The following is a 23,398-nucleotide window of genomic DNA, read 5'->3' as shown; positions in this document are numbered from 1 at the left end:
TCTCCCCTTATACCCTTCCCTATTGAGGGGGGACTGGGATCCTGGTTACACTGGGACGTACTGTCACGTGCTCCCAGCTCCGTATCCACCTAATTACCCCGTTGTGAGGGATCCTAGACCCCACTGTAGATTCTGATCTCTCCCTTCCTCCTCCTGCCAGGCCTGTGTTGAAATGTTCAGGCGAGTCCCGGTCCCTCCTTATTAGCTAACCGGATGTTACTTGGTGGGAGGCTTATCCTCTTGCGGATTCCATTAGTTGTGTACTTTAGGTGGTCTTTCCTCCTTTGCCTCTTTTCGTCACTGTCGTCCATCCTGCTGTTCTGTTGGGACCCATTAATCTCCTTTGTGGTTTATCTTGTGCATTTCCTTCTCTGCTCTTCAGCCCCAGGATTCTTTCGCCTTCCTCACAAGATGTCGCCCTGTGTTGTCTCCCCTCCCAATTGAAGAGGAGGCCAAATGGGATTGTACATTTATACTTGATTTGTTTGGCTACTAGGTGCTGGACCATCGGACCCATATTCCGTCTTTTCTGTAGGGTTGGCTGCGCTAGGTCTTGGTATAGGGATACTTCTTGGCCGTTAACTCTCGTTGGGGTTGTCTGTTGTTTTTGGGCATAGGACGAAATGGCTGCTAGGATGTCCCTTGGCCTTGTTCCTGGTTCACCAGATTTTTTGGGGCCTACTCTGTGGATTCTTTCAGTTAACACTTGAGGCTCTGTGTCGTCCGCAATGATGCCTGTAAATAGTGGGGTCACCGTTACCCTCAGGTATCTGTCCTCAATTGATTCGGGTATGTTCTTTATCCTTATGTTAGGTCTTCTATATCTGTTCTCCAAATCTTCGCTTTGGAACTCCAGGTTGGTGGCTGCTCGAGCAAGGTGTTCCAGAGTCTCGTCTGACCTCTGGGCCTCTTCCTCTACCTGTTGGAGTTGCCTTTCTAGTGTATCAGTTCTTTCCTCCAACTTCCCTGAAGCAGTTCTGCATGTCTGTTTTGTTCATCGTGCCGTTTTCCATGGTGCGCTGGGGGGGAGATGCGAGTGCCTGGTGATGGCTCCCATGCCTTTGTGTTGGGTTGTTCCTCTTTGTTCCACAAGTGCCTCAGAGTCCGGCTTTGTTTCCTTTGGGGAGGGGACTGTGCCAGAATGTTTGCTCTCTATTTGGACATCAATGCGTCTGTCTTTGTTGCTCTAGGGCCCCAGCTACTACTGATTGATGTCTTCTTGCTTTTGTGCAGTGCTTGGAACCTTCTTTGGTGTCCTGCGATCCTACCCTCTAGCGCCTTCAAAGTGGGGGGGGGGGGTGGCCTTGATAGTTCCAGGATCTTGTAGGGGGTTCCTTTGTCAGTCGCTATTTTCTAGGCTATTCGCCCCTTGATCCATGGGCCCATTTTGCCCCTTAGCTAGGGGCGGATGGTAGCCTGCCGGTAGTGGAGTCTCAGACTGGTGTAGCAGTCTATGATGTATGGCCCTCTTAGTGTGCTCCCGCAGCACAGTCTCCTCTCCCTCTCCTCCACGTAGCCTCTTTAGTGGGATGTAGGGCTATATCCTTGGGCCTTGCCCTGAGGCCTATTGTGCCCAGGGCGCTGCTTCCCCCCACTTATGGAGGCTACCTTTACTGGGTTGATTCTACTCACTGTGGTTCCCCTGGGTCTCCTCTCAGCCCCTTTGTGTCAGGTCCATGTAGCTGTGTGGCTTCTCGCAGTAGCTGTTGAAGCTTCTCCGGGGGCCTTGGAGGCTGAATAGCTTTGTGTGGGCTCTGCCTGTTTGCACCGTTTCTCTCCTTTCCGCTATGTCCCCTTCTGGGGGGTGCACCCACCGGTCGCCAGCGTGGAGTGCTCCCCCTCTTTTCGGCCGCATGAAGAGGGTGATTATCCTGTTGCGTGGACGGCCTACGCTCTGTTGACCTTCCAGCTGATCTTGCCTCTGCAGTGCTGATTTGTGTAGGAGGCGGTTCGCGCCCTCTTGCCAGCAGTCCCAGGGGGGTGGGGGGGGCACTTGCTGGCAGATTCCTTGCGATATGCTGGGATGGGGAGGGTGAACCATGGGTGCAGCCTCGTTGGTGGTGCTGCCAGGCGCTGATCACCTCTCTGCTCCTTCTGAGTTTGTTGCAGCTGGGACTGCCTCTAATAGCCGCCGACGTCTCTGGGCTGGCCTCTTTCTGACCTCCGGTGCTCTGTCCTCCGGCACGTTGGCGGGGTCCTCCCAATCGCCTCCTCTCCCCCACCTGGTTGCTCCGGTTTCACGCCATTGGCTGGGATCCCTCACCGGACGTGCCGCAAGCTCCGGTTACGCTTTATACTCCGGAGCTCAAGTTAACACTCGGCTGTCAGGAGGCCATGGCTATCCGAGCCCTGCTCCGGTGTCTCAGCTCAGGAACGGGCTGCTGTGCTCTTTCATCGCCGCGGGTGGGATTTTGTCGCTGCTGTGGTGCTGTGTTATGTTCTGGGGGTATTCACGCCCTTTTCAGGGTTGGAACTCGCCCAAATTCTTTATTGACATGCTACAATACACGGCCCGGCAGGGAGAGACCCTTACACACGTCCTCCACAGCCGGCCGCCATCTTGTAAAAAAATAAATGTGTGTCTAATAGTCTTAAATGATGTTCCTCAAATGTATAACTTGTATTCTCACCTTTTGTGGAAGAGCGTCCTTGGTGGATATCAACCTCCAAACTTGTCTTCAAACGTGGATAGGTGATCATGCAGTTCCATGCAATGTAATCCTTATCCCCAGATCCATTTAGTTAAACAGGCTGACTTCTATGTCAAGAAAGGTAGGGTCACTCAAAAGTAAATGTGGAGAAAAGCACATATGCAGCGCTTAGACTAGTTCTTAAACTTTATTGGTCTCAATAATGTGCACCTATGAATCTATTGTTTGTAGGTTCTTACTGTCTTCTATCCAGTAATGCAACCGCTCGTTCATCTGACCGGTATCCAGTCTTTTCAAAATGCCTGTTTGTTTATACTATGATGTAATTGCGTCATAACGTGATGACGGCATGTGCATGCATATGATGCGGGCACGAAAAAAAGCCATCCCCTAACGATTCTGGGCTCCCATAAGAGTCGCCCTGATAGTGGCAAACCATTTTCTTCATAGCCTATTGTTAATGTAAAACTTGCTGCATGATCTGGAGGATGGCATATAGCCAAAACCTCGGACTCTACTAACGTGCTTTAGCCTGTATGTTCCCATCCTTGCCTATTCAATTGTGAATTTGGCTTAGTATACAAATGAATTCAATACACAAATTAATGTAATAAGTGTCCAGCATTAAACTCATTTGGAGTGAAGGGTACCTAATTTTTAACCCAAAACTTGTAATCAGGCATTTATAAAGATGCATCGACCTCTCCAGGTGTTCTATTGATGAAGGATTCATGTACACACTCTACTGTAATGCAGGTCATGTGTTTTGCCGCAACGTCCCCTGGCTAATGTCAGTGTCGGCAGAAATGTTATGAGATAACACATGTATAGCTCATTTCGTATATGGTACCAATGGAATGTTAATATACCAGTATTGTAACCCTCTTGGCTGTTTCCACGCTTATTTACTTTTCTATACTGGCCATGGCAAGGACGTTATTTTGCATGTTTCATTAGTACAGTTCATGTCTCAACACTTTCACATTCTAGGTAGTCCCACGGGTTCTAGGTTAAATATGTTTTTCTCAATACAATTTCTCAACTGTCTCCTAGCTGTTTGTTAAAGCAATTCATGTTAATACACATTATAGGCAGTCTCACAGATCCAAACTTGAATTTGGTTAACTTTTCGCATATAGAATCCACAGTTCCTATCAATGCTCGTATTTCCACATTTTTACACATTGAATTAACTTCTTAGCTGAATCTGTCATTCTGTACTGTGTTACGTATCAGAGAAAGGCTCCTAGATAGAAGTCGTTGTTCATCACACTTGGAGTCAAACTGCTAAGTTTCTCTATCTAAAACTGTTATCTTTAGTCAAGTTTCTTCTCCAAGTTGCCTCCCCTCTGTGGTTTTTGATCTGTTTTCAATATGATTACTTTGAGTTGTGCTACTGTATGTCTTTAATCTGAAAAAATGTCTTGCTACTGATGATCGTACATTTCTAGTCCTTATATTGCTTTTGTGCCCATTCCAACGTTCCTTTCCATTCCTTGTTGTCTGCCCTACATAGATCCCACAGGGATAACTGAGTCCATAAATGTCAAAATTTGAGTCACAGGTGTTAAAGTCCTTAAGTCTAATTTTTGAGCTTGTGCGGGGGTGTCTTACGTAACTGCCTCTCATGACATTATTGCAATTGTTACAGCTAAAACAGGGGAATGTACCTGTCTTCTTCTTATGCAATGTCAACTGTTTGCTTTTGGGTCTTACTGCTTTCACTAGTTGGTCTCTGAAATTGCGTCCTCTTTTGTATGCAATGATAGGTGGTTCAGCAATACGTGTCTGTAATTGGGGGTCAAGTTGTATCAACCTCCAATTCTTTTTGATCAGTCTTGATATGTGGCGGCTTTGGCTGGAGTACCTTAGGGCATACAGATTTTGGTACTTTCTTAGACTTTGTTTTAGATACGAGGAAGTCCTCTCGTTTTGGCTGGCTAGCTTTAGTGTGAGCATTCTCGACTGCCTTCTCAGGGATAACCCCTCTTGATGTATTTTTCGGTAATTTTGGGATTTTCTGTTCTCACGATTTCCTCTTCTGATACGATACGTTTCAACGTTTCAAATGTAGAAACTTACTGTAAGGGAGGTTGTTTCTAAGATGCGACGGGTGATGACTAAGGTAATGCAAGGAGTCATTGACATCAGTGGGCTTATGGAATATTTGTTACGAGTGAACTGTAAGGCACTCATGGTGGCAACAGTAAAGACAGACGCAAGTGATCACAATTCAAGGGTGTTTTAACTGTAAATGCAGGGTGGAAGAACGGCTTATCTAAACCTAAATCTAAGATGGGAGCAAGCTTTGACCATCAAATGAAAAATAAAGCAATCCTTTTGGCGTCATGTCAAAGTAAAAGACCTATACAAAAAAGACGATTGCTAAATCCTTACAACTAATTACAGAATGAGTGTGGGATAGGGTTTTCAATAAAGAAAGAAGTGTTCACAAAGAAAAAGTCAGGATGTGATTGCCAGGGGCCTTTCTTCCCCACGTTTTGAGCAAAAGGTGGATCTCCTGAGCACAGCACATGCTTCAGCTTTCTCAGCACGAGCCGACAGTTCCTTAGCAGCCATCAGGTTCTTCGATGTTTAAGTCTTTTTCAATAAAAAGTCTCTTGCCTTCGAGGCCTGATGTATCCAACAAACAAACACAAAGTTCAGTTCTACGTATACTTTGGGTCGTGGCTTCACCTCTGGGTCCCCCTCTTCTGGGTGTCGACCCTGCACAAACGTATTCAATAAATCAACTAAACAGTTCCTTTTCCATTGAATGACAAGGGGGACAATTCCCTTTCCCATGTCTTCTAATACTTCTTGCATTCACAATTCTTAATGTCTTTTTAAACAGTTCTTCGGGCTTTGCCCCTTTTTGTCGTCCTCCCTATGCCAGGTTCACTCCTGCCAACCTTTACCAAACAGTTCACGATGGGCATCCCTCGGTCGTGTTTACTCTTGTCACCATACTCTATGGGACTTTAGAGTTTGCCCCTTCTCGTTAGCATTCCTCTGCTGGGTTCACTTTGGCCAAGCTTTGCAACACAGTGTTCATACACACATTTCAACAAGCAGACACATTTCCCTTAGCTTGCAATCATCTGTTGGTCAAAGACTTTCGACAGTAAAGAGGATTTTACAAGACCCCTGTATGACCACTTTGACCTCTTCTCGCCTCTTCCCAAGAGCTTCTTGCTACTTTATTTTCTACCATTGGGTAATTGCACAGAGTTTCCTGCCTGAGAACCCACGTGGTGCCGGAATCCTCTGATGCTGGTTTTCCCCCTCTTTGACCAATAGTTCAATTCAGCCGTTGGCTATTTATCATTCAACACAGTTCAGTTTCTTATCGGCTCTTCACTCGACTCACCGGCTGTGATGAACCGCTTGGCTTTCTTCTACTTCGAGTCAACGTTGGTACGACAGAGACCTGCGTCTCTCCCCGGCTTGGTTATCCGCAGAGGAGGGTCTTGTGTACCGTAGACATCTGCTGCAACACATGCCGGCTATTGTTCACGGTCTTAGAATTCCTTCTGCTGAGGTCTCACGGCCTTGGTCAGAAAGGGCAAGGTCGCTTCTCTCCTTGTCACCCCCTCAGTATGCCCGTCTTTCTCCTCCTCTTGAACTGCCGTGCTGAGTCCGCTCTCATGTTGTGCGGTCTGCCTTGCTCGTCTTGGGCGCCACCTTTTATCCCTGTGGGGAAGGGAAAGGGCAGTCAGGTGTTTGTGTTTCTGCTCAATTGGCTGACTTTGCTTGACCCTTCTATTGGGACATGTCAGGTAAACGGCTCTGGTGTTAGTCCATTGTCTTCCGTGTTGCGCGAAAGTGTTCGCGTCGGGAATGGGAAGGGGCAGTGTTTTGGAATATCCCACATTGTAGGATGGGGAAAAGGTGTTGAAAGAAGGGCGATACCGCATCTCGATTGTCGGTCTCTCACTCTACAAGGGCCACATTCCAGGTGATCCTCATTCACTGGTCCACCCCCAGGAATTGGATCCAATAACGATGGCTGTGTCCTGGCCACCTGGATGAGAGATCCCCGGGGACTAGCCAGGGAGACACCTTCACGTTTCTCAAAGAACCCTCCTTCAGCTCCAGTTCAACATCTAGAAAGTGTTGTTTGAGAGTGCCAACCTCCATAGTAAAATTAATGCAATAGTTTATTGTATTCAGATAGTTTAGAAATTCTTCGACTTTTGTTCTGTTGATTGGATTGGATTACCATAGAAATTGGTCTGCAGGGGACGGGAGTGTTCTATAAGACTGTGGACACCTGTCTATGCATTTCCGCCAGTCCCCATCATTCCTCACGTTATCAGGAGGTTGAGGAAGTTGGAAAAATACATGATCCTGATTGCTCCGTATTGGGCCAGGAAGATGTGGTATCCAGAACCTCTGGACATGTCCATCTGCCCTCCAATAAGTCTTGGCAAAGAGTGTTCCATCTCTCGCAAGAGGGTTGTGTTCTCCATCCAGATGGAAAGACTCTCAACCTTCATGTCTTGTTTCTGAGAGGTTGAGGTATAAGGATTGGGACCTCCCGGAAGACATGATGGAAGTTTTGCTTTCGGCCAGAGGGCTAGTAACAAAAATCTCTGTATTGCTGCCATTGGAACAAGTTCTGCAGCTGTTGCAGAGATAAGATTGTGGTCCCTTTTCTATACAGCACACCTGTGTTATCATTCTTGTTACATCTAGCCAATCTGGGGCTCAAGGTCAGCCCTGTGAAGGGATACTTGGTGGCGCTATCCTTTTTTAAGTGCACGCCTGAACAGGCATCTTACTTCAAAATGCTTATTGTGATTCAATTCTTGAAAGGGCTCACAAATGTGTTGCCACCAGTCCCTTTTGTGTTCCTGTTTAGGATTTAAATATGGTTCTCAAATTCCATATGTGTGATCATTTTTAGTCACTTCATTCTTGTCCCTTGAGGTTACTGACATTGAAAACCATCTTTTTAACAGCCATGACATCTGCACGCAGAGTCAGCGAGTTGCAGGCTTTGTCGTGTCACCTGCCATTAAAAATCTTTTTATAATGAAAAAGTCATACTGAGAGTCCGACCCACCTTTTTTCCAAAGGTGGTTTCGGAATTTCACCTCTCTCAGAAAATTGTATTACCAACCTTTATCCTCCTCCTCATCTTGTTAAGAAAGCGGAAAGGGTCCATAGACTTGACCCCAAAAGGCCTTTCAGCTTTTACATTTCTCGTATGGCAAAATTGAGACAAGATTTCTCACAGAACCCTCCTTCAGGATACACTGGACACAAACTGGGTCTTGCAGTGACAAAACAAACTTTATCCGGTTGGATAATTTTATGCATCCCATAGTGCTATAACCCGGCCGGTAAGGAGGTTCTTTTGTGCTTGCCGGATCATTCAGCAAGGGGCGTGGCCACTTCATTAGCCCTGCAGAGAGGGGTGCCGTACATATCATCTCTGCAGCAGCCTTTTGGTCACTTTTACATACTTATATGAGACATTGTTTGAACTCTGCGTCAGAACAGGAAGCAGGATTCGGGAAGGCTGCGCTTCACAGCATTACTGACAAATCTTGAAATTCATACTCCCTCTTCCAACACCATACTGCTTTGGGAGGGTATCATAAGGTAAGGAATACATGGGAGGAGGCAATCCATTTGAAGAACAAATTCTCCAGCATGGGGTCTGGCATGGATTCACATTCTCATGAATATTCCCCGTCGTAAGGCCGGGAATCCTCGGTATAGAAAAAATCAGTATCAGTTTCGTTTCTGATCCGTCTTTCTCAGTAGTAACCAATCACTGGTCTCTGGGTCATACTGCCCCCAGCCAATGACTGCCCTCTCCCTAAACCCCTCCCCTGGCAGCCATCCTCAGATTTTTACCGCACGTTCAAGTGTTGGGAGTCCTCGTGCTTAGCTCTCGAGCTTTTGCTGCGTTTTCGCGCTTTTTTTCAGGAGATTTTCTAATTTTTTCGGTTAAAAGAGCCTCAAGCTCTACCGTTTCTACTTCCGATCAACGGGGATCTGTTTCGGAGTTTTCTATGCCCCTCAAGGGTGAAGAGTTCGTCGAGTTACGCTTTTGGAGGATTCCAGAAGTTCCGAGGCCTACCCCGGACATGGCCCAGGAGAAAGGGAGCTCGACGCCCGGGAAGCTATTCAGGAACTGCCATGGATGCCAGCTTCAGAACGTTTTCAAGGAGGACGAGCATTCGTTATGCCTCTGTCTCCATGAGGACAAGACGCACAAGGAAAAGGACTGCGCGTTTTGTGGAAACATGTTGGAGCGGACCATGAAGGATCGCCACCTCCGTCTCGCCAACCTGCTGGAAGGTAAGAGCCCGCCAGGCGAGAAGAAGAAGAAGTCCGAGCGGTCTTCGAAGTCCTGTGAGGGTGCTCCGGCGACGGGGGCCCAACAAAAGGCTAAGCACCGCAAGTCCGCGGGCACCGGGAGCGCCGAACGATCGCGCCCCTTGGCTGCCAGGCAGGGCGCACCCTCCCCGGCGCCATCGACCACGAGCCAACGCTCTGGCTCGGGTAAGAGGAAGTCCGAGAACCCGGCGAAGCTTCTGGAGAGGCCCCGGTCGATCTCGAAGACTCCAGCAGAGGGGGAGCGAGGCTCGGACCCTCCCCCGAAGGTGAAGGCCCCGGGCATACAGAAGGTGATGTTGGCCGTGATTCACCCTGCTAGGACCTCGATTGAGGATGTCGCCGCGGCCCTGGCTCAGCCTGTGGAGGCTACATCAGTGGAGGCGCCCTCAGATACCAGAGTCTCCCTGCCACCGCGGAGGGAGTAGTCTTTCAGGCCCATCGAGAAGACCCCCACGAAGTCCTCGTTGGAAAAAGGGGGAGAGGGGGTGGTGGCCGTCGTGGATACGGAACGACCTCTGAAGAGGAGCTCATCCAAGTCGTGGAGGAGACACAGCCCATCGGGAGGGATCCCGACGAGAGCGACGGTGACGCAGACGAGGCTCCTCAAGAGCCCTCGCGCCCGTCGTTTCCGGCGCCGCAGGACACCTCGGAGGCCATTTTGTCAGCCATCCAGTCCTTATGCTCGGAGATAAGGACTAGGTTGCCCCTTCCCCGACAGAGGAGCCTGAGCCAGACCCGATGGAGGATCCGGAGCCAGGACCTTCGGGGAGCCCACCGCCTAAGAGGAGGAGGACGCATCCTAGGCCTCCTCTCCCACCTCTGTGGCCTTCTCTGCCTTCCCCCCCGGTCCACTACCCACGGGGATGATACAGGCATGGACACGACTGCGACGGGTACGGATGACGACGGAGGCGACGACGGGACGTGTCCCCCGTCGCCCCTGCCCGGGCGTCCCCGCCCGACGAGATTGGATCCTTCCATGCAATGATCTCCAGGGCATCCGAGCTCTTCCAGCTCTGCCCCGAGGAAAAGGAGGGTTTCCTTTACCAGCAGCGCGGGGCTAAAAGGAAGACGGTCCTCGCCGTACCGCTTCTTGATGACATCTGGGATGAGGGGCTCGCCCTCCTCAAGAACCCTGCCACGGCTCCTGCGAAGAGGGACTGGTACGAGAAGAAGTACCGGGTCCCCGACGCTGCCCCCTTGTGCCTTAGAGCGCAACCTACCCCGGACTCGGTCGTCTCGGCGGCGGCCAAGAAGAAAGCGGGGGGGGGGGGCATCGGCCTCGACTTCAACCTCCCCTCTGGACGGTGAGGGTAGGAAACTGGATGCGATGGGACGACAGGTCATCTCGTCTGCAGCGACGACCATCAAGGCGGCCAACGCCCTGGCCATCGTAGCCCGCTACGACAGGGAGTTGTGGTTTAAGATCGCCCCTCTGTTGGACTTCCTTCCGGATGCCAAGAGGGCTGAGGCCCTGGAAATCTTGCAGGAAGGTGAGATTGCGTCGGACCACGCCATTACGGTGGCTACGGACATCGCCGACACCGGTTTCCGTCAGTTGGGCAACAGCGTTTGCCTGAGACGACGAGGATGGCTCAGGGCGACGGATTTCCTCCAGGACGTTCAGACCAAGGTTTTGGACATGCCCTTCGATGGGAACAACCTTTTTGGCAAGGCGGTTGATGAATCCCTTCAGGCAATCAAGACGGACACAGAGACCGCCCGTGCACTGGGGGTGCTCCAACAGCGACGGCCGTCCTTTCGGAGCTGCGGAGGCAGACAGGGTGCCTCCAAGGGAGCCGGCAGCAGCTCCTCTACTTACAGTCAAGCGGCAAGGTCTTTGTCGCAGGAGGCCTACAGGGAACGCGGCAAGTCAGGTGGATCCCGCCGTCGTCGCCAAGGTGGTCAAGGAGGCAAAGCGGCCTCCAAGCAGGATTGAACCGTCCGTCGGGTCGGGCCCCCGCCAAAGCACCCCGGTGGGAGGCCGGCTGACGAAGTTCGTCGGCGTGTGGGAGTCCATCTCCACCGACTGTTGGGTGCTGGACGCCCTGGCCCTGGGGCACGCCCTCGAGTTCCAGAAGAGGTGCCCCCGCATTCCTCCCGTGGCCAGGAAGGAAAATCACGTCCCTCAACTGCTGTTGGAAGTACAGGTGATGCTCACGAAAGGTGCCATCGAGGTCGTCCCGAAGAGGCTTCGGGGCTCCGGAGTTTACTCAAGATACTTCCTCGTGAGGAAGAAGACAGGAGGATGAAGTCCCATCCTGGACCTGCGACGACTAAACAAATACATCAAGGCACAGAAGTTCCGGATGGTCACCTTCCAGCATGTGCTGGGACAGCTGGAGGAGGGTGATTTCCTGTCGTCGTTGGATTTGGAGGATGCTTACTTCCACATCCCTATTCTAAAGAGGCACCGAAAGTTCCTCAGGTTCGTGGTCAAAGGGCGGCACTACCAGTTCAAGGCCCTCCCGTTAGGATTAAAATCGGCGCTCAGGGTGTTCACCAAGTGCCTAGCACCAGTGGCGGCGCGGCTGCGCCTGCAGGGGATCCACGTCTACCCCTACCTGGACGACTGGCTCATACGGGCAAGGACAAGGGAGCTCGCCGTGGAGCACACTGCGAAGTCCGTCCAGCTGCTCACGGACCTAGGGTTCTCCATCAACTTTCCAAAAGCCCACCTGGTCCCGTCGCAAGTCGCCCTGTTTCTGGGAGCACAGCTCGACACAGTGGCGGGGCGGGCCTCACCGTCGGAGGAAAGGATAAGGACCATCCTAGGAAAGGTGCAACGTCTACTGGCCACGGACGTGGCCAAAGTGAGGTCTATCAAGTCCCTCCTCGGAATGATGTCTTCCTGCATTTATCTGGTGCCCCATTGCAGACTTCGGATGCGGCCCTTGCAAGAATTCCTCGACGCCCACTGGATCCAGACGACGGGCAGCTTCGAGGACAGGATCTCGCTCGACGAAACGTTCCATCAGGCGATACGATGGTGGGGTGTCCGTGCTCATCTGACAGCGGGAACAGGCTTCCTAGCCCCGGCCCACCAGGTGACGGTGACGACGGATGCCTCCCTGGAAGGTTGGGGAGCGCACACCGGGGGCCTCCACGCGAGAGGCCTTTGGTGCTCGGAGGAGAAGACTCTCCACATCAACATCTTGGAGCTCTGCGCAGTGTTCTGGGCCTTCAGGTCCTTCCTTCCGTCCCTCAAGGGCAAGGTGGTGAGGATCTTCACCGACAACACCACCACGATGTTTTACATTCGGAAGCAGGGCGGAACCGGATCCACTGCCGTGTCCAAGGAAGCCCAGGATCTGTGGCCGTCGCACAAGGGATGTTTCTGGTACACTTTCACCTGGCAGGGATAAAGAACACCATCGCCGACTCACTCAGCAGGGAGCTGCGCTCGTGCCACGAGTGGGAACTGCGCCAGGATCAAGTAGACCGACTCTTCCGACGATGGGGCAAACCCCAGATCGATCTCTTTGCGACTGCGGCGAACTCCAAGTGCCAGAGGTTCGCCAGCAGATTTCCCCAACCGAGGAGCATGGGCAATGCTTTCTCGTTCCCCTGGGACGACCTGTTCCTTTATGCATTCCCGCCGTTGCTACTCCGGCTCGTCAACCAGCTCAAGAGGTCCCGGTGCAGGATGATCCTCGTCGCACCGGCGTGGCCGAGGCAGATCTGGTTCCCGGACCTTCTGGACTTGTCAGCGTCCACACCAGTCAAGCTACCGACGGAGGCGGATCTTCTCTCCAGAGAAGGAGGTGCCATTCTTCATCACGAACCAGAGTCGCTGAACTTGCAGGCCTGGCTCCTGCAGCACTAGAGTTTGGAGGATACGACATCCTGGCCGACTGCAGAGAGGTTCTTGCAAAGGCCAGGGGATCCTCAACTCTCAAGTGCTAAGGACACAAATGGAAGAGGTTCTCTGTCTGGTGCCGAGCACAAAAGATTAACCCTCTGCGGATTACGGCCTCAAGTATTGCCGTACCTACTGTCTTTGGCCAAGGCTGGCCTATCTCACGCCTCCATCAAGGTACATCTGGCTGCCGTCTCACGTTACACCAGAACTACAGGACGGGCGTCCTTGTGGTCTCATCGTCTGGTGAAGGAATTTATGAAAGGACTGTTCCGATCATTCCTGCCGGTGAAGGCCCCTGCCCCGGTGGGAGCTCAACGTGGTACTAACTAGGCTCATGGGGGCCCCATTCGAGCCTATGCATTCAGTGCCGTTGAAGTTTCTGTCGTGGAAGACAGCATTCCTCGTGGCCATCACCTCTGCCCGACGGGTGGGAGAGATCCAGGCCCTGTCTTGCAAGCCTCCATACTTGACTTTTCACGACACGAGGGTGGTGCTGAGGACGCACCCCTCCTTCATGCCCAAGGTGCCGTCAGCCTTCCACCTCAACGAGCCCTTGGTGTTGCCAGTTTTCTTCCCGTCGCTTTCGTCGCCGGCTGAGAGGACTCTGCACTCGCTAGATGTGGCTAGAGCGCTGAAGTTCTACGTGGACCGCACAAAGAGTTTCCGGAAGACATCACAGCTGTTTGTGAACTTTGGACCTGTGAATCAAGGGAAGGCTCTCTCGAAGACCTCCATTTCCAGATGGCTCTCCGGCTGCATCATGCACTGTCACCGGTTGGCAAACCGACCGCTGCCCGGCCATCTGAGAGCCCATTCGACCAGAGCGTTCGCTGCTACTACGGCGTTCCTGTCTGATGTGCCCCTGCTCGACATCTGCAGGGCTGCTACGTGGAGGTCGACGCACACCTTCCCGAGATTCTACTGCGTCGACCGGGATTCCAGGGAGGAGTCCAGAGTCGGCCAGGCAGTGCTGTGCAACCTGTTCGCCTAAGGTGAGCCTGGTGAGGAGGTAAGAGTTGCTTAATGTTGAGTTGTTGTATTGCTGGATATTGAGCCTTGTGCCACCTCCCGTGGTTGTGCATGTGTATACTGCTATGTATTCTTATATTCATGAGCATGTGAATCCATGCCAGACCCCATGCTGGAGAAGGAACAAGTTACTTACGTGTAACTGTTAGTCTCCAGCATGGGTCTGGCATGGATTCACATGCAAACCCTCCCGCCTACCCCTCTCCGGCTCTTCACTTGGTCATACTGCCACTTCACGTGCTACCAAATCTGAGGATGGCTGCCAGGGGAGGGGCTTAGGGAGAGGGAAGTCATTGGCTGGGGGCAGTATGACCCAGTGACCAGTGATTGGTTACTACTGAGAAAGACAGATCAGAAACGAAACAGATACTGATTTTTTTCTATACCGAGGATTCCCGGCCTGACGACGGGGAATATTCATGAGCATGTGAATCCATGCCAGACCCATGCTGGAGAACAACAGTTACAGGTAAGTAACTTGTTCCTTACTTACCCCTGGTAATGTTCTTTTGACTGGATGTTCCTCCCACATATTTCTCATCGCGCCTGCCATCCTACCCCTCAGTAGAATTCCTGTGCATTACACCTTTCTTTCTCTAAGTGCATGGTCTTTTGACCTCGCGAATGCCGGGGTTTCTGGTACCAGAGGGGGGAAAACTAGCAACTGGAGTAACGGGCATGGTGCGTGCTATATGTTGTCAAGGCATCTTGGAGTAAGACACAGACAACAGATTCTGAATGAACAATACACGTTTATTTACTTAAAAGTCAGGGTGGAAAAGCCCCTATCTTGCCCTAGCCTATGGTGGGATTGCCCTACCAAACCAAAACTAAGGAATGTCAAAGTCCAAAAGTTCAATTTAGGAATCTGTTGTTCAAAACCTATATTTGCCCTCACAATGTATCTTTACAATGTGTAGGGTTGTCAGCAACCAACGAAACAGTGTTCAACACAAGTTAGAGCTCTGTCCTGCTCACAGCTTTCTTTCAGCTCTCTTCCTCAAGTATAAAGCAGTTAAAATAATTGTCTCAAGATTGCCTTAAGTTCAGATATAAAGTTACCAAATACTCTGGGTTCCCTTCCGCAAGTTCTAAAACATAGTTCCAACCCCAAAAGCCCACTAAACCTCAGTGTTCCCTTCCACAAGATTTGCTTCCAATATAAAAAGATATTTTCCAGCTTTCTTAAAGGTCTGTGCCACACTTGCGCCCTTTGGATGTGGTTGGTCTTGGTATAACAATATCAATTGGCAGAAGTTGGAGTTCAAACATTTATTAGAGTTAATCTTCAAAGTTCCATTATCTCTGGAGCTCAAAGTAGTATTGGTTCACTTATATTAAATTCCCCTGCGATTGTTAAACTTCTGTTTAAAGTTCACTTGTGAGTTCAAATAGAAATGGTGCTTGTAAAGTTCATTTGGAAGTGGCATTCATAGAAAGGTATTATAAAAATGATGCTTGTAAAGTTCACCTGTAAGTTGCATTCACAAAAAAGTATTTTGGTATGGTATTTGTTTATGTCTGAATTTCATAGGTGTTAAAGATCTTCATTCAGTTTGCACTTGTGTTCTGTTTCACCGTATAATGTTTTGACTAATGTGGCCAGAACTCAGAAATGTTTATTGTAATTAGTAAAGGTTTCATTTATTTCATCTTGCTGTTATAAGTCTCTGTATGATGCTTTTATAATGGGCCCAGCACTCGCAGACCAAGACGGTGTCATTCATTTAGTTTCTTTGTTAGAAGCTTGTGAAAGTTGCTTTTGTAACGTACCCAGCACTCAGTGGCTTTCGATAAAGTGCCTTCTCATGCGCACGACCACTCTGATAAAAAGTATACTTATTTGTTCAAAGGTTAATGAGATTTTAATTCAGAGACCATCTACAATGTGACCTCTTCACACGACTACTCCGATGCATAGTAATCCAACCATGGCAGGGGTGTAGTTTCACCTGCCTTAAAATTGTATAAATCCCAAGGTTGGGTGTCAAACCTGTATGTGGGACGAACTGTGGGGGCACTGTTCAAATGCCCCTTTAAATGTAGTTGACAATTTCTTAAGAGCCCTACTAATGCAACCCAAAGGAGCACCCATGGCTAGCTTGTGGTGGGAATGTGACCTCAATTAAGAATCTGCGGTACTGGCGAATAAACCATTTTTATATTAGGTTACAATATGGCACGCACCTGAATTGGGTAAATATAGTGATGAGATTATCAGCCTTTTGAATGTCGCGGGATTGGGCGGTTTGCCCTGGCTCAGATACATTCGTAACAGCTAAGTGGGGCTGCACATGGATACACTTTGGTCAAATCCTGTAGGTTTGACATCTGGTGTAAAGGAGATGGTGAAAAAACAGCGTCACGAAACAACCATCAATATTATGAGATGGGCTTGCCTCAGAGTACTGGTTCTCCGTACTTTGAGCTAAAACTAACAGAGGGCATTGAGCCTTATCTAGATTTTGTTGGCCCTGGATATGCTTGAGCTTTATATATGCAGCTGCGTAACACACTGAAGCTGGCTACATTCGCAGCTAAGTGGTCACGTCTTAGCGGTTGTCATGTAAGGTTTGCGGATCCCCTCAGGAATCAATAAAACATTTCTTATTGTTCTGCCCTGGATTTGGAGACCTGGGGGAATCTTATTTGCTGCCACTTTTCAGGCTGAGGGAATGTTAGACTGACAGTTGCAGCTGTATCGTTTTGTAAAACAATGGATGATCTGGATGCAGTTTATTTTAGATTAAAATGTTTTTAGAGCCTTATTAAGAAGAATAAGTATTCTTGGATCAATGCGATGAATTTGATGGACCATTTCGGCACTGCTGTCTGAAAACATTCATTCTGGGTCTGGGTTTAATGTTTATGTTACTGATGAACTGTATATTGTTTTAATATTGTATTTGCAATGTGTGTTGTGTTGTTGCTTTTATGGGTTTTACAGCCGGATAGAGCTATGTTTGAACACATGTAATCATCTGTGGATCTTCAAAGACTCGCACACAGGGTTTCCTTTAGCATAGAAACTCGCTGATTGCTTCTTTCGGTGTTTCCGCAGCACAGACTTCTCAGCCTTTGGTACTCTGCTTCAGGACTCCATCTTCTGGCCCTGATGCACTCCTGGACCGGCTTCTGGGTCCAGGAGAAAGAGCACTGCCAGCGCCTTTAAAAGGGGCAGCCTCCAGGCACGGCTCCCCATTGATTGTTCAGTCGGTCCCACAGCACCTGGGCTGTATTCCCATGAATCGTTCCTGTGCTGCATGCACACAGTTTCCTGCTGTTTTCTATGGCCTCTCCACTGCTGCTCCCTCAATGCCACAGCTTGACATGGTAGACCCTCTCCTGCTCTGCTTCCTCCTGCTTCTAGATTGGTCTTTTATACACCTGCAGCCCCCTAACATGCTGCAGGTTATTTTGGATAATTAGTCCTGCCTGACCATCATTAAGGGGACAATGCCTGGCCTCTACTACTCTCTTCAGGCCACTTCCTCATCCCAGCACCAGAGTAGTGATATGATAGGTTATTTATAACGTGCTTAATACTCAGCGGTTTACTAAGCACGAACCCAGGAATCGAACCTGTGGTGCTCCGGGTCGTCTTGCTTCCAAGGCAAGCACGTTGCCACTGAGCTATCCTCCCGAGTAAAAGCACCTAGTCCTCATTGCTCCTGGTTGCCTCTTCTTTGTCCCAGTACTTCTAACAGTCATACATGAGGAAGTCGGTGTAGTTGAGTCAAAATACCCCATAAAGGCAGTGCAAGGATTCGGTTGATCAGTCGTAGGAAAAGGGGGGAACTATGTCTCTCCTCAAGGTATCCAACTTCCAGTCCTCAGACCCTCCACGCATGTGATACTCCCTCGCTTGTCCACCACCAGGGTCGGGATCCAAAAGCGATGGCGTTTCCCTAGCCATCTGTGCAGAGGACCCAATGCGGAATGAGAATGCCCTCAGGTTTTTCACAATATACTGGTCAGACGTCATCCTCGAGGGGAGACTGAGGCAGTCGAGGTACATTAAGATGACGCACGGCACCCTCTATTGCAAATCATTTTTCAGAGGCAGCTGATGCTGGAAAGAGTTATCATAAGATGAGGAATAGGTGGGAAGAACATCCAGTGAAAAGAACTTTACCAGGGTAGCATAAACCCTTACAGTGGCAAAGCCAGGTGTTGAGATCTCTGGTATAGGTTTGGTGCAAATAGTATGGGAACAGTGGAAAGTAAACAAAAGTACATCCTTTTACTTTACACCGTGGCTGCTTTGAAACAATTCTAAATAAATTAGATGGAACAGGTTTTCAGTAGGAATTGAAACATTGTATGTAGAAAAGTAATATGACTTTTAGAGGCGATACTAATGGTTGAGTTTAGGGCTGAGCTTTTTGTCTAATTGGTAATCCATGAAGTGGCCTCTTTTATTGAATTTAAGTAATGTCTATTCTTGAACAAATACACTAATGTTTAATTAAAGGGAAATACACAGCTAGTTCTTTATTTGAGAACCTTCTTGTGTTTGAATACACACTTCTTGTACTATCATTTGGTAAGATGCACTCTTTTATTTGCATAGGTACACGATTTAGTAAGCCAGCCTTTGGAAAATTGCTACAGCAACCTTTTAAGTGATTCAAACAAAGGAATTCTAAGTCTGTTTCTCTCTCTGATTGGCTTGAAGGTAAGTTCTCGTCAACTATTTTTGTCAAGTGTAATTTTTGAAATTCCTTTTTCTTTAAGTGTTCATTACAAATGAACGTTTGTTCATGTTGGGATTTTTTTATATTCGCTGTATTTTGATGATTAATTTAGACTTGGAGAAACAAGCTTACTATGCTCTTACAGTGTGCTCGGAGTTATAGCTTATGAAATTTGCCACTTGGCCAACAAGTTTGACCAAACCCATAATGACTTGTAACATTAGTGAGTAGCTCCATGTTGGTCATATTATTCTATAGTCCTTCATACCAGATTCCTACTCCTTTAATGATAGCTGTTAGGAAGGTAAAGAGTACAAATAACTCTTTAAAACTGACGAATACAGACAATGAAGTGGTAAAATAACTTTTAGTGAAAATAACTAATAACAAAATATCCCATCTCTAGAAGACAAGAAGGGCTTCTAGTTGGGATCGTTATAGATTAGAAAGTGTCAGGAGGGTTGGAATGGTGCCATGGGGGGGATTCTTCAGGAGTCGGCATGAGGGCTCCCCATACCTTCAGGACTGGAAATAGGTACGTTAATAAATCATTGGGTGATGGGTTTTGCTGGCGATATTATGGTAGGATGTCCTTGGAACTGCAAAATTAAAAACATGTTCAAACCAAATGGATGCATATGAAGAGAATTTGTTTTTAATACAAATTTAAAATACGCTATTTTTACTTTCCTAATTTAAAATGTCTTTGTTTTTGCTGATTAGAATGGATAATTTTGACTGCTTCATACATATAACTGTTCATACAAATAACGGTTGCTATTAACAAATTTTAACAGTACTGTATTCATTGATCGCAATAGGAAAAGCTGCGTTAACCTTGCTGGAATTTGAACCTGGCATTGCAGGTTAACAGACCTCTGAAACATTTCATTTGATCACCCTACCATCTTACCAGGGCCAGAAGAGACAGGCAAAGACTGAGACAAACACACTCCTCCTTTCACCGTATGTAAAAGTAAATCACTAATCTCAAAGGCGGCGACGTGTCTTGTGTTCCATACTGTACATATTATACCTAGCAAACTTATCAGACTGGCGGTATATCTGTTCGAGCAAGGGCTCTGCCCCGAAGATGCTGCCTAAAACCTCTCCTGTAGCTGAAAAACACCCGTTAGGACCTTGATTGCTGTGAATGCCGGAATTCTATTCTGTTGAATAAGCTTGCCATTTTAGTACAATGCGAACAGTTTTGTATAAACTCATATGGTTTCCCAAGAATTCTAAATGACTTTTCCACTTTGATTCTGTGTGTATAAGCACTTCCTGGTTGGGGGTCTGTGTTACTGCAGTTCCCTCCGCTTCACCAGTCTTGCGTGGTGGCTGCACTCGGAATAGCATCAGTTGGAGAAGCTGGCTGCACACACTTACTACATTGAATCAAAAAGGGGCTACCAGTGCTCCCTCTGAAATTGTGGATCAGTGGGCACACAGAAAATAAAGGGCTATTCTACAGTTATGTTTTGTGTCTTGTTATTTTTCTTCTCTCAATAACATTTACGTTTAATGGATACTGTTGAGAGGAATTTTCTAAACCAACACTGATGTGGGGTTTACAGAGACCATCCTTTAGTGGAGCTGCTGGGCTTCCACAAAAGACAGACCAAACTTTCACCTGTAAATCTATTTGAGTAGTAATCTTACGCTTGGGAAGGATAGTCATTGCTAACTTACTCACAGAGGACACTAATCAAAAGTTCGTCCACAGACGATATTTTCATATATAGTGGTGATAAATGCCCTGTAGTTCAGTTTATTGATTTGTACACAAATATAGCTATTAGCTGTAACATCCCAAGGTAGGGTTCAATTCAAAAAGTGAACAATAAAGCAGGTAAGTAATTAATTCCTATGTTACTCATGTTCCAGCACCCATAGGTGACGTCATTTGAGGTCAGTATGGCATTTATATAGTATCACCTTTGCAATATTGATTTTTCAAGGAAGGAAAATTTAGGCTTAGATCAGAACAGACTGATAGGTTATACGAACAGTTAGATTCCCCCAAAGGGATGCAGGCAGTCTATTATCCCAGCATTAAAGTGTTCAACATTTAAAACCTACCTATAAGGGAACAAGCACTGTCAAAGCCAATAGGTTCAGATGGAGGCCTTTAGGGAGCCAGGACCGACAGTCAATGGGCAAAGTCAAAGTTCTGATGCTCTTCTTCATAGAAATAGTCAGTGTTCAAGAGAGAAATCATAGCAATTGAAGAGGAGTCACCTTTAGAAAGCACAAGCTGTAGGGCTAATGCAGGTAAGTTGAGGTCAACTTAGTTTTGGGGTAAATTACACTCCCAAAGATAGGAAGCACCTCAATGACAAAATGATAATGTACCCCCAGGCCCGACAGTACCTTCGAAATGAAGAAGTTGTTCCAGCTGGTTTGCTTCACAATGCAATCTAGTAGATCCTTGTTCCTGGTCGTTGGTCATTGTGACGAAAGGGAGGACATCTAGCAGGCTCCCTACAGCAACACTTGTGAGAGGGTCTCGGCAGCAATGGATTTCTGTCTATTCAGCGACTTTGTGGTTTTGGCACCTCTTTTTCGGCACCAAAGAACAACGAAAAGCTCTCGTTAGGATTTCCTTGATCCCTCGGTGCTGGACTGTGGTGAGGGGGGACTCTGGATGCAGATTTCCTGCTTCTGGAGGGTCTTCTGGATACCCAGGAAGATCTGGCCAGATTCGGGCTTCGGAAGACAATATACTTGCAAGTGGTCGAAGTACCCGGGAATTGGGCTTCTACAGCATTGTAAAGTCGCAGCAAGTCGGGGGTTGCGCCAAAATAGTTTGCTCGAGGCTAGTTGGTCCCACCAGCCTAAGGGTGCCGATTTAAAAACAGGGTCAGCAGAGCTGCAGGGCTTCACCGGGCACTTCACTATCCAGGAGGGTGCTGCTGGCGTCTTCTGCTTCGGATGTTGTCCTCCAGTGGTCGACTCGCCTTAGTCCAAAAATTCTTGCACAGCAGGGTGGTTGTCTTCAGGCACACCTAGAGACCAAGAACAGGGAAGTTTCGGGACCCTCTCTCACTTCCTGCCTTTCCAGGCACACTGGAGCCTGGGCTGGCTTCATTGATCCAGCGCAGGAGGATCACCTGGATGGGGGGGGGGGGTTCCTACGGAGTGGGAGTAGGGCACCCAGAGGAGAGACGCGGTATCCATGTTCCCATTTTCTTGTAGAACACCCTCATTCCATTTTCTATCTAAGAACTTTACCCCTTCCTCCCACTTTTTCTACACGCACTCTGCTACACGTACCAAACCCTGGAAGAGAAGACAGACTCACACACAGCCATGTTTGGTTGACTTGTCCCAGTAACGGGGTCAGGCAGAGTCAGGCACTTGATCCTAACAACTGACACCTGAATCCTGTTACCTTTCCCCACTGGAATAAAAGGCGGAGCATGAGAGCACCCGGAAAGGAAGGGGAGTGGGACAACCGAAGTGAGCAAGAGCAGCAGAATGGAAGGGCAGGAAATCCCGGTAAGCCGACGCGACAATGGGTGCAGACGGAACCAGGAGGCGAATGAAATGCTGAGGTCCTACCAAATGCTGGGTGAAGGTTGCTGCAGAATCCTAAAGTGGCAACTCCCTGCTACTGCAGAAGGTCACAGTGGCACCTCATTCATGTGCAATGAGAGGACTTGAAAGGAGGCAAGCCGCGCTGTGTTAAAAGCATCGTCTAAACGGAAGGTCTTGATAAACTGTATAAGCCGCTGCCAGTTAGTGAAATGGGAGACCGTCTTATGTTGATAAATGAAAAGGACATTAACGTTTGAAGTGCTTGTAGGGTTGTCGAGAAACCGCGAGCGAAAGCCTATTCTCGCAAGAATGAAGAATGCCGAGATTTTGCATGTGAGAGAAGCCACAAAATAAATCTGAAGCATTTGATAGTGTAACTGAGAGAGGAAGTGAATAGTCAGGTGTCATACGAGGGTAAAGTCAAGGGCACAAGCCCATCTCATACAGTTGAAAGTCTTTGACAGAAGGTGAAATAAAGTGTAATGCTAACCTAAGGAATTATTAGCCCTGTGATGCTAAGAACTGCAGATACCAGAATGCCTCAGAAGAGGAGGCCGGTATAAACCTTTGAACTGTATCCAGTATTGTGGGTTGCGCATAGGACGGCAACCGTGAGAAAGAGAAGCCTGTTGTGTTGAAAGTAAACACACTTGCTACGATATGACAATGTGACCCAGCGAGACGCGATCGCCTATCGGAAGTCTCTGTATTGAACTGGCAAGTACTTTGAAGTGAAAGTTTGAAAGATTGCAAAGTAAAAGTGTGATGCTAGTGGTTTGAAGGCTTGCGTCCCATTGAGGGAAGCCAAAACTGCCTACTGAGGAAGGTCTGAGCCCGGAGGAGGGAGACCTGAGTGAATCAGTGAAAGTGAACCAAATATTTGTTCAAAAAGACATTGAGGTCCTGAGTTTTATAAGCTAGTAGAACTGGTAAGGTTAATTGAACTGTGATTGGAAAGATACAGTGAACCTGATGGAGGGATGCTAAGTGAAAGCAAGGGCAAGTGATAGTGTCTAAACAGTGGTGTCAAAGACGAAGGTGAACCCAACAAACGGGTATCACGAGAAAGCCGAGGAAGAGGGGAATCCTGCATGGTGAGAGCTTGGGAAAAGTCTTGTGATGCCAAGCAAAAGACATTGATTTGAGGAATCCTGCCTTTGCTGAAGAAACTGCTTCCTGATGCCTATGAACTCAAGGGGTGCTCACAGTCATGCCACTGTTCCGCCTTGTCCCATGATATAACGTGGAGAAGGGAGTGTACTTGT

General features: G+C 48.3%; 1 protein-coding gene across 4 annotated transcripts in view; it reads left to right on the top strand.

Annotated features, from left to right (window-relative positions):
- The window catches only part of HELQ (helicase, POLQ like), a 938,511-nt gene that overhangs the window by 583,160 nt on the left and 331,953 nt on the right, over positions 1-23,398 (top strand). For all 4 annotated transcript variants that reach the window (XM_069630384.1, XM_069630383.1, XM_069630386.1 and 1 more), the window contains one exon: positions 18,470-18,574. In XM_069630384.1, the coding sequence (XP_069486485.1) occupies positions 18,470-18,574 (105 nt within the window). The remainder of the gene's footprint in view (positions 1-18,469; positions 18,575-23,398) is intronic.

This window comes from Ambystoma mexicanum, chromosome 6q, assembly GCF_040938575.1.
Source record: "Ambystoma mexicanum isolate Mex_15411 chromosome 6q, UKY_AmexF1_1, whole genome shotgun sequence".
Taxonomy (NCBI): domain Eukaryota; kingdom Metazoa; phylum Chordata; class Amphibia; order Caudata; family Ambystomatidae; genus Ambystoma; species Ambystoma mexicanum.
The sequence above is the reverse complement of the archived record's forward strand: the minus strand, read 5'-3'. Positions and strand labels throughout refer to the sequence as shown.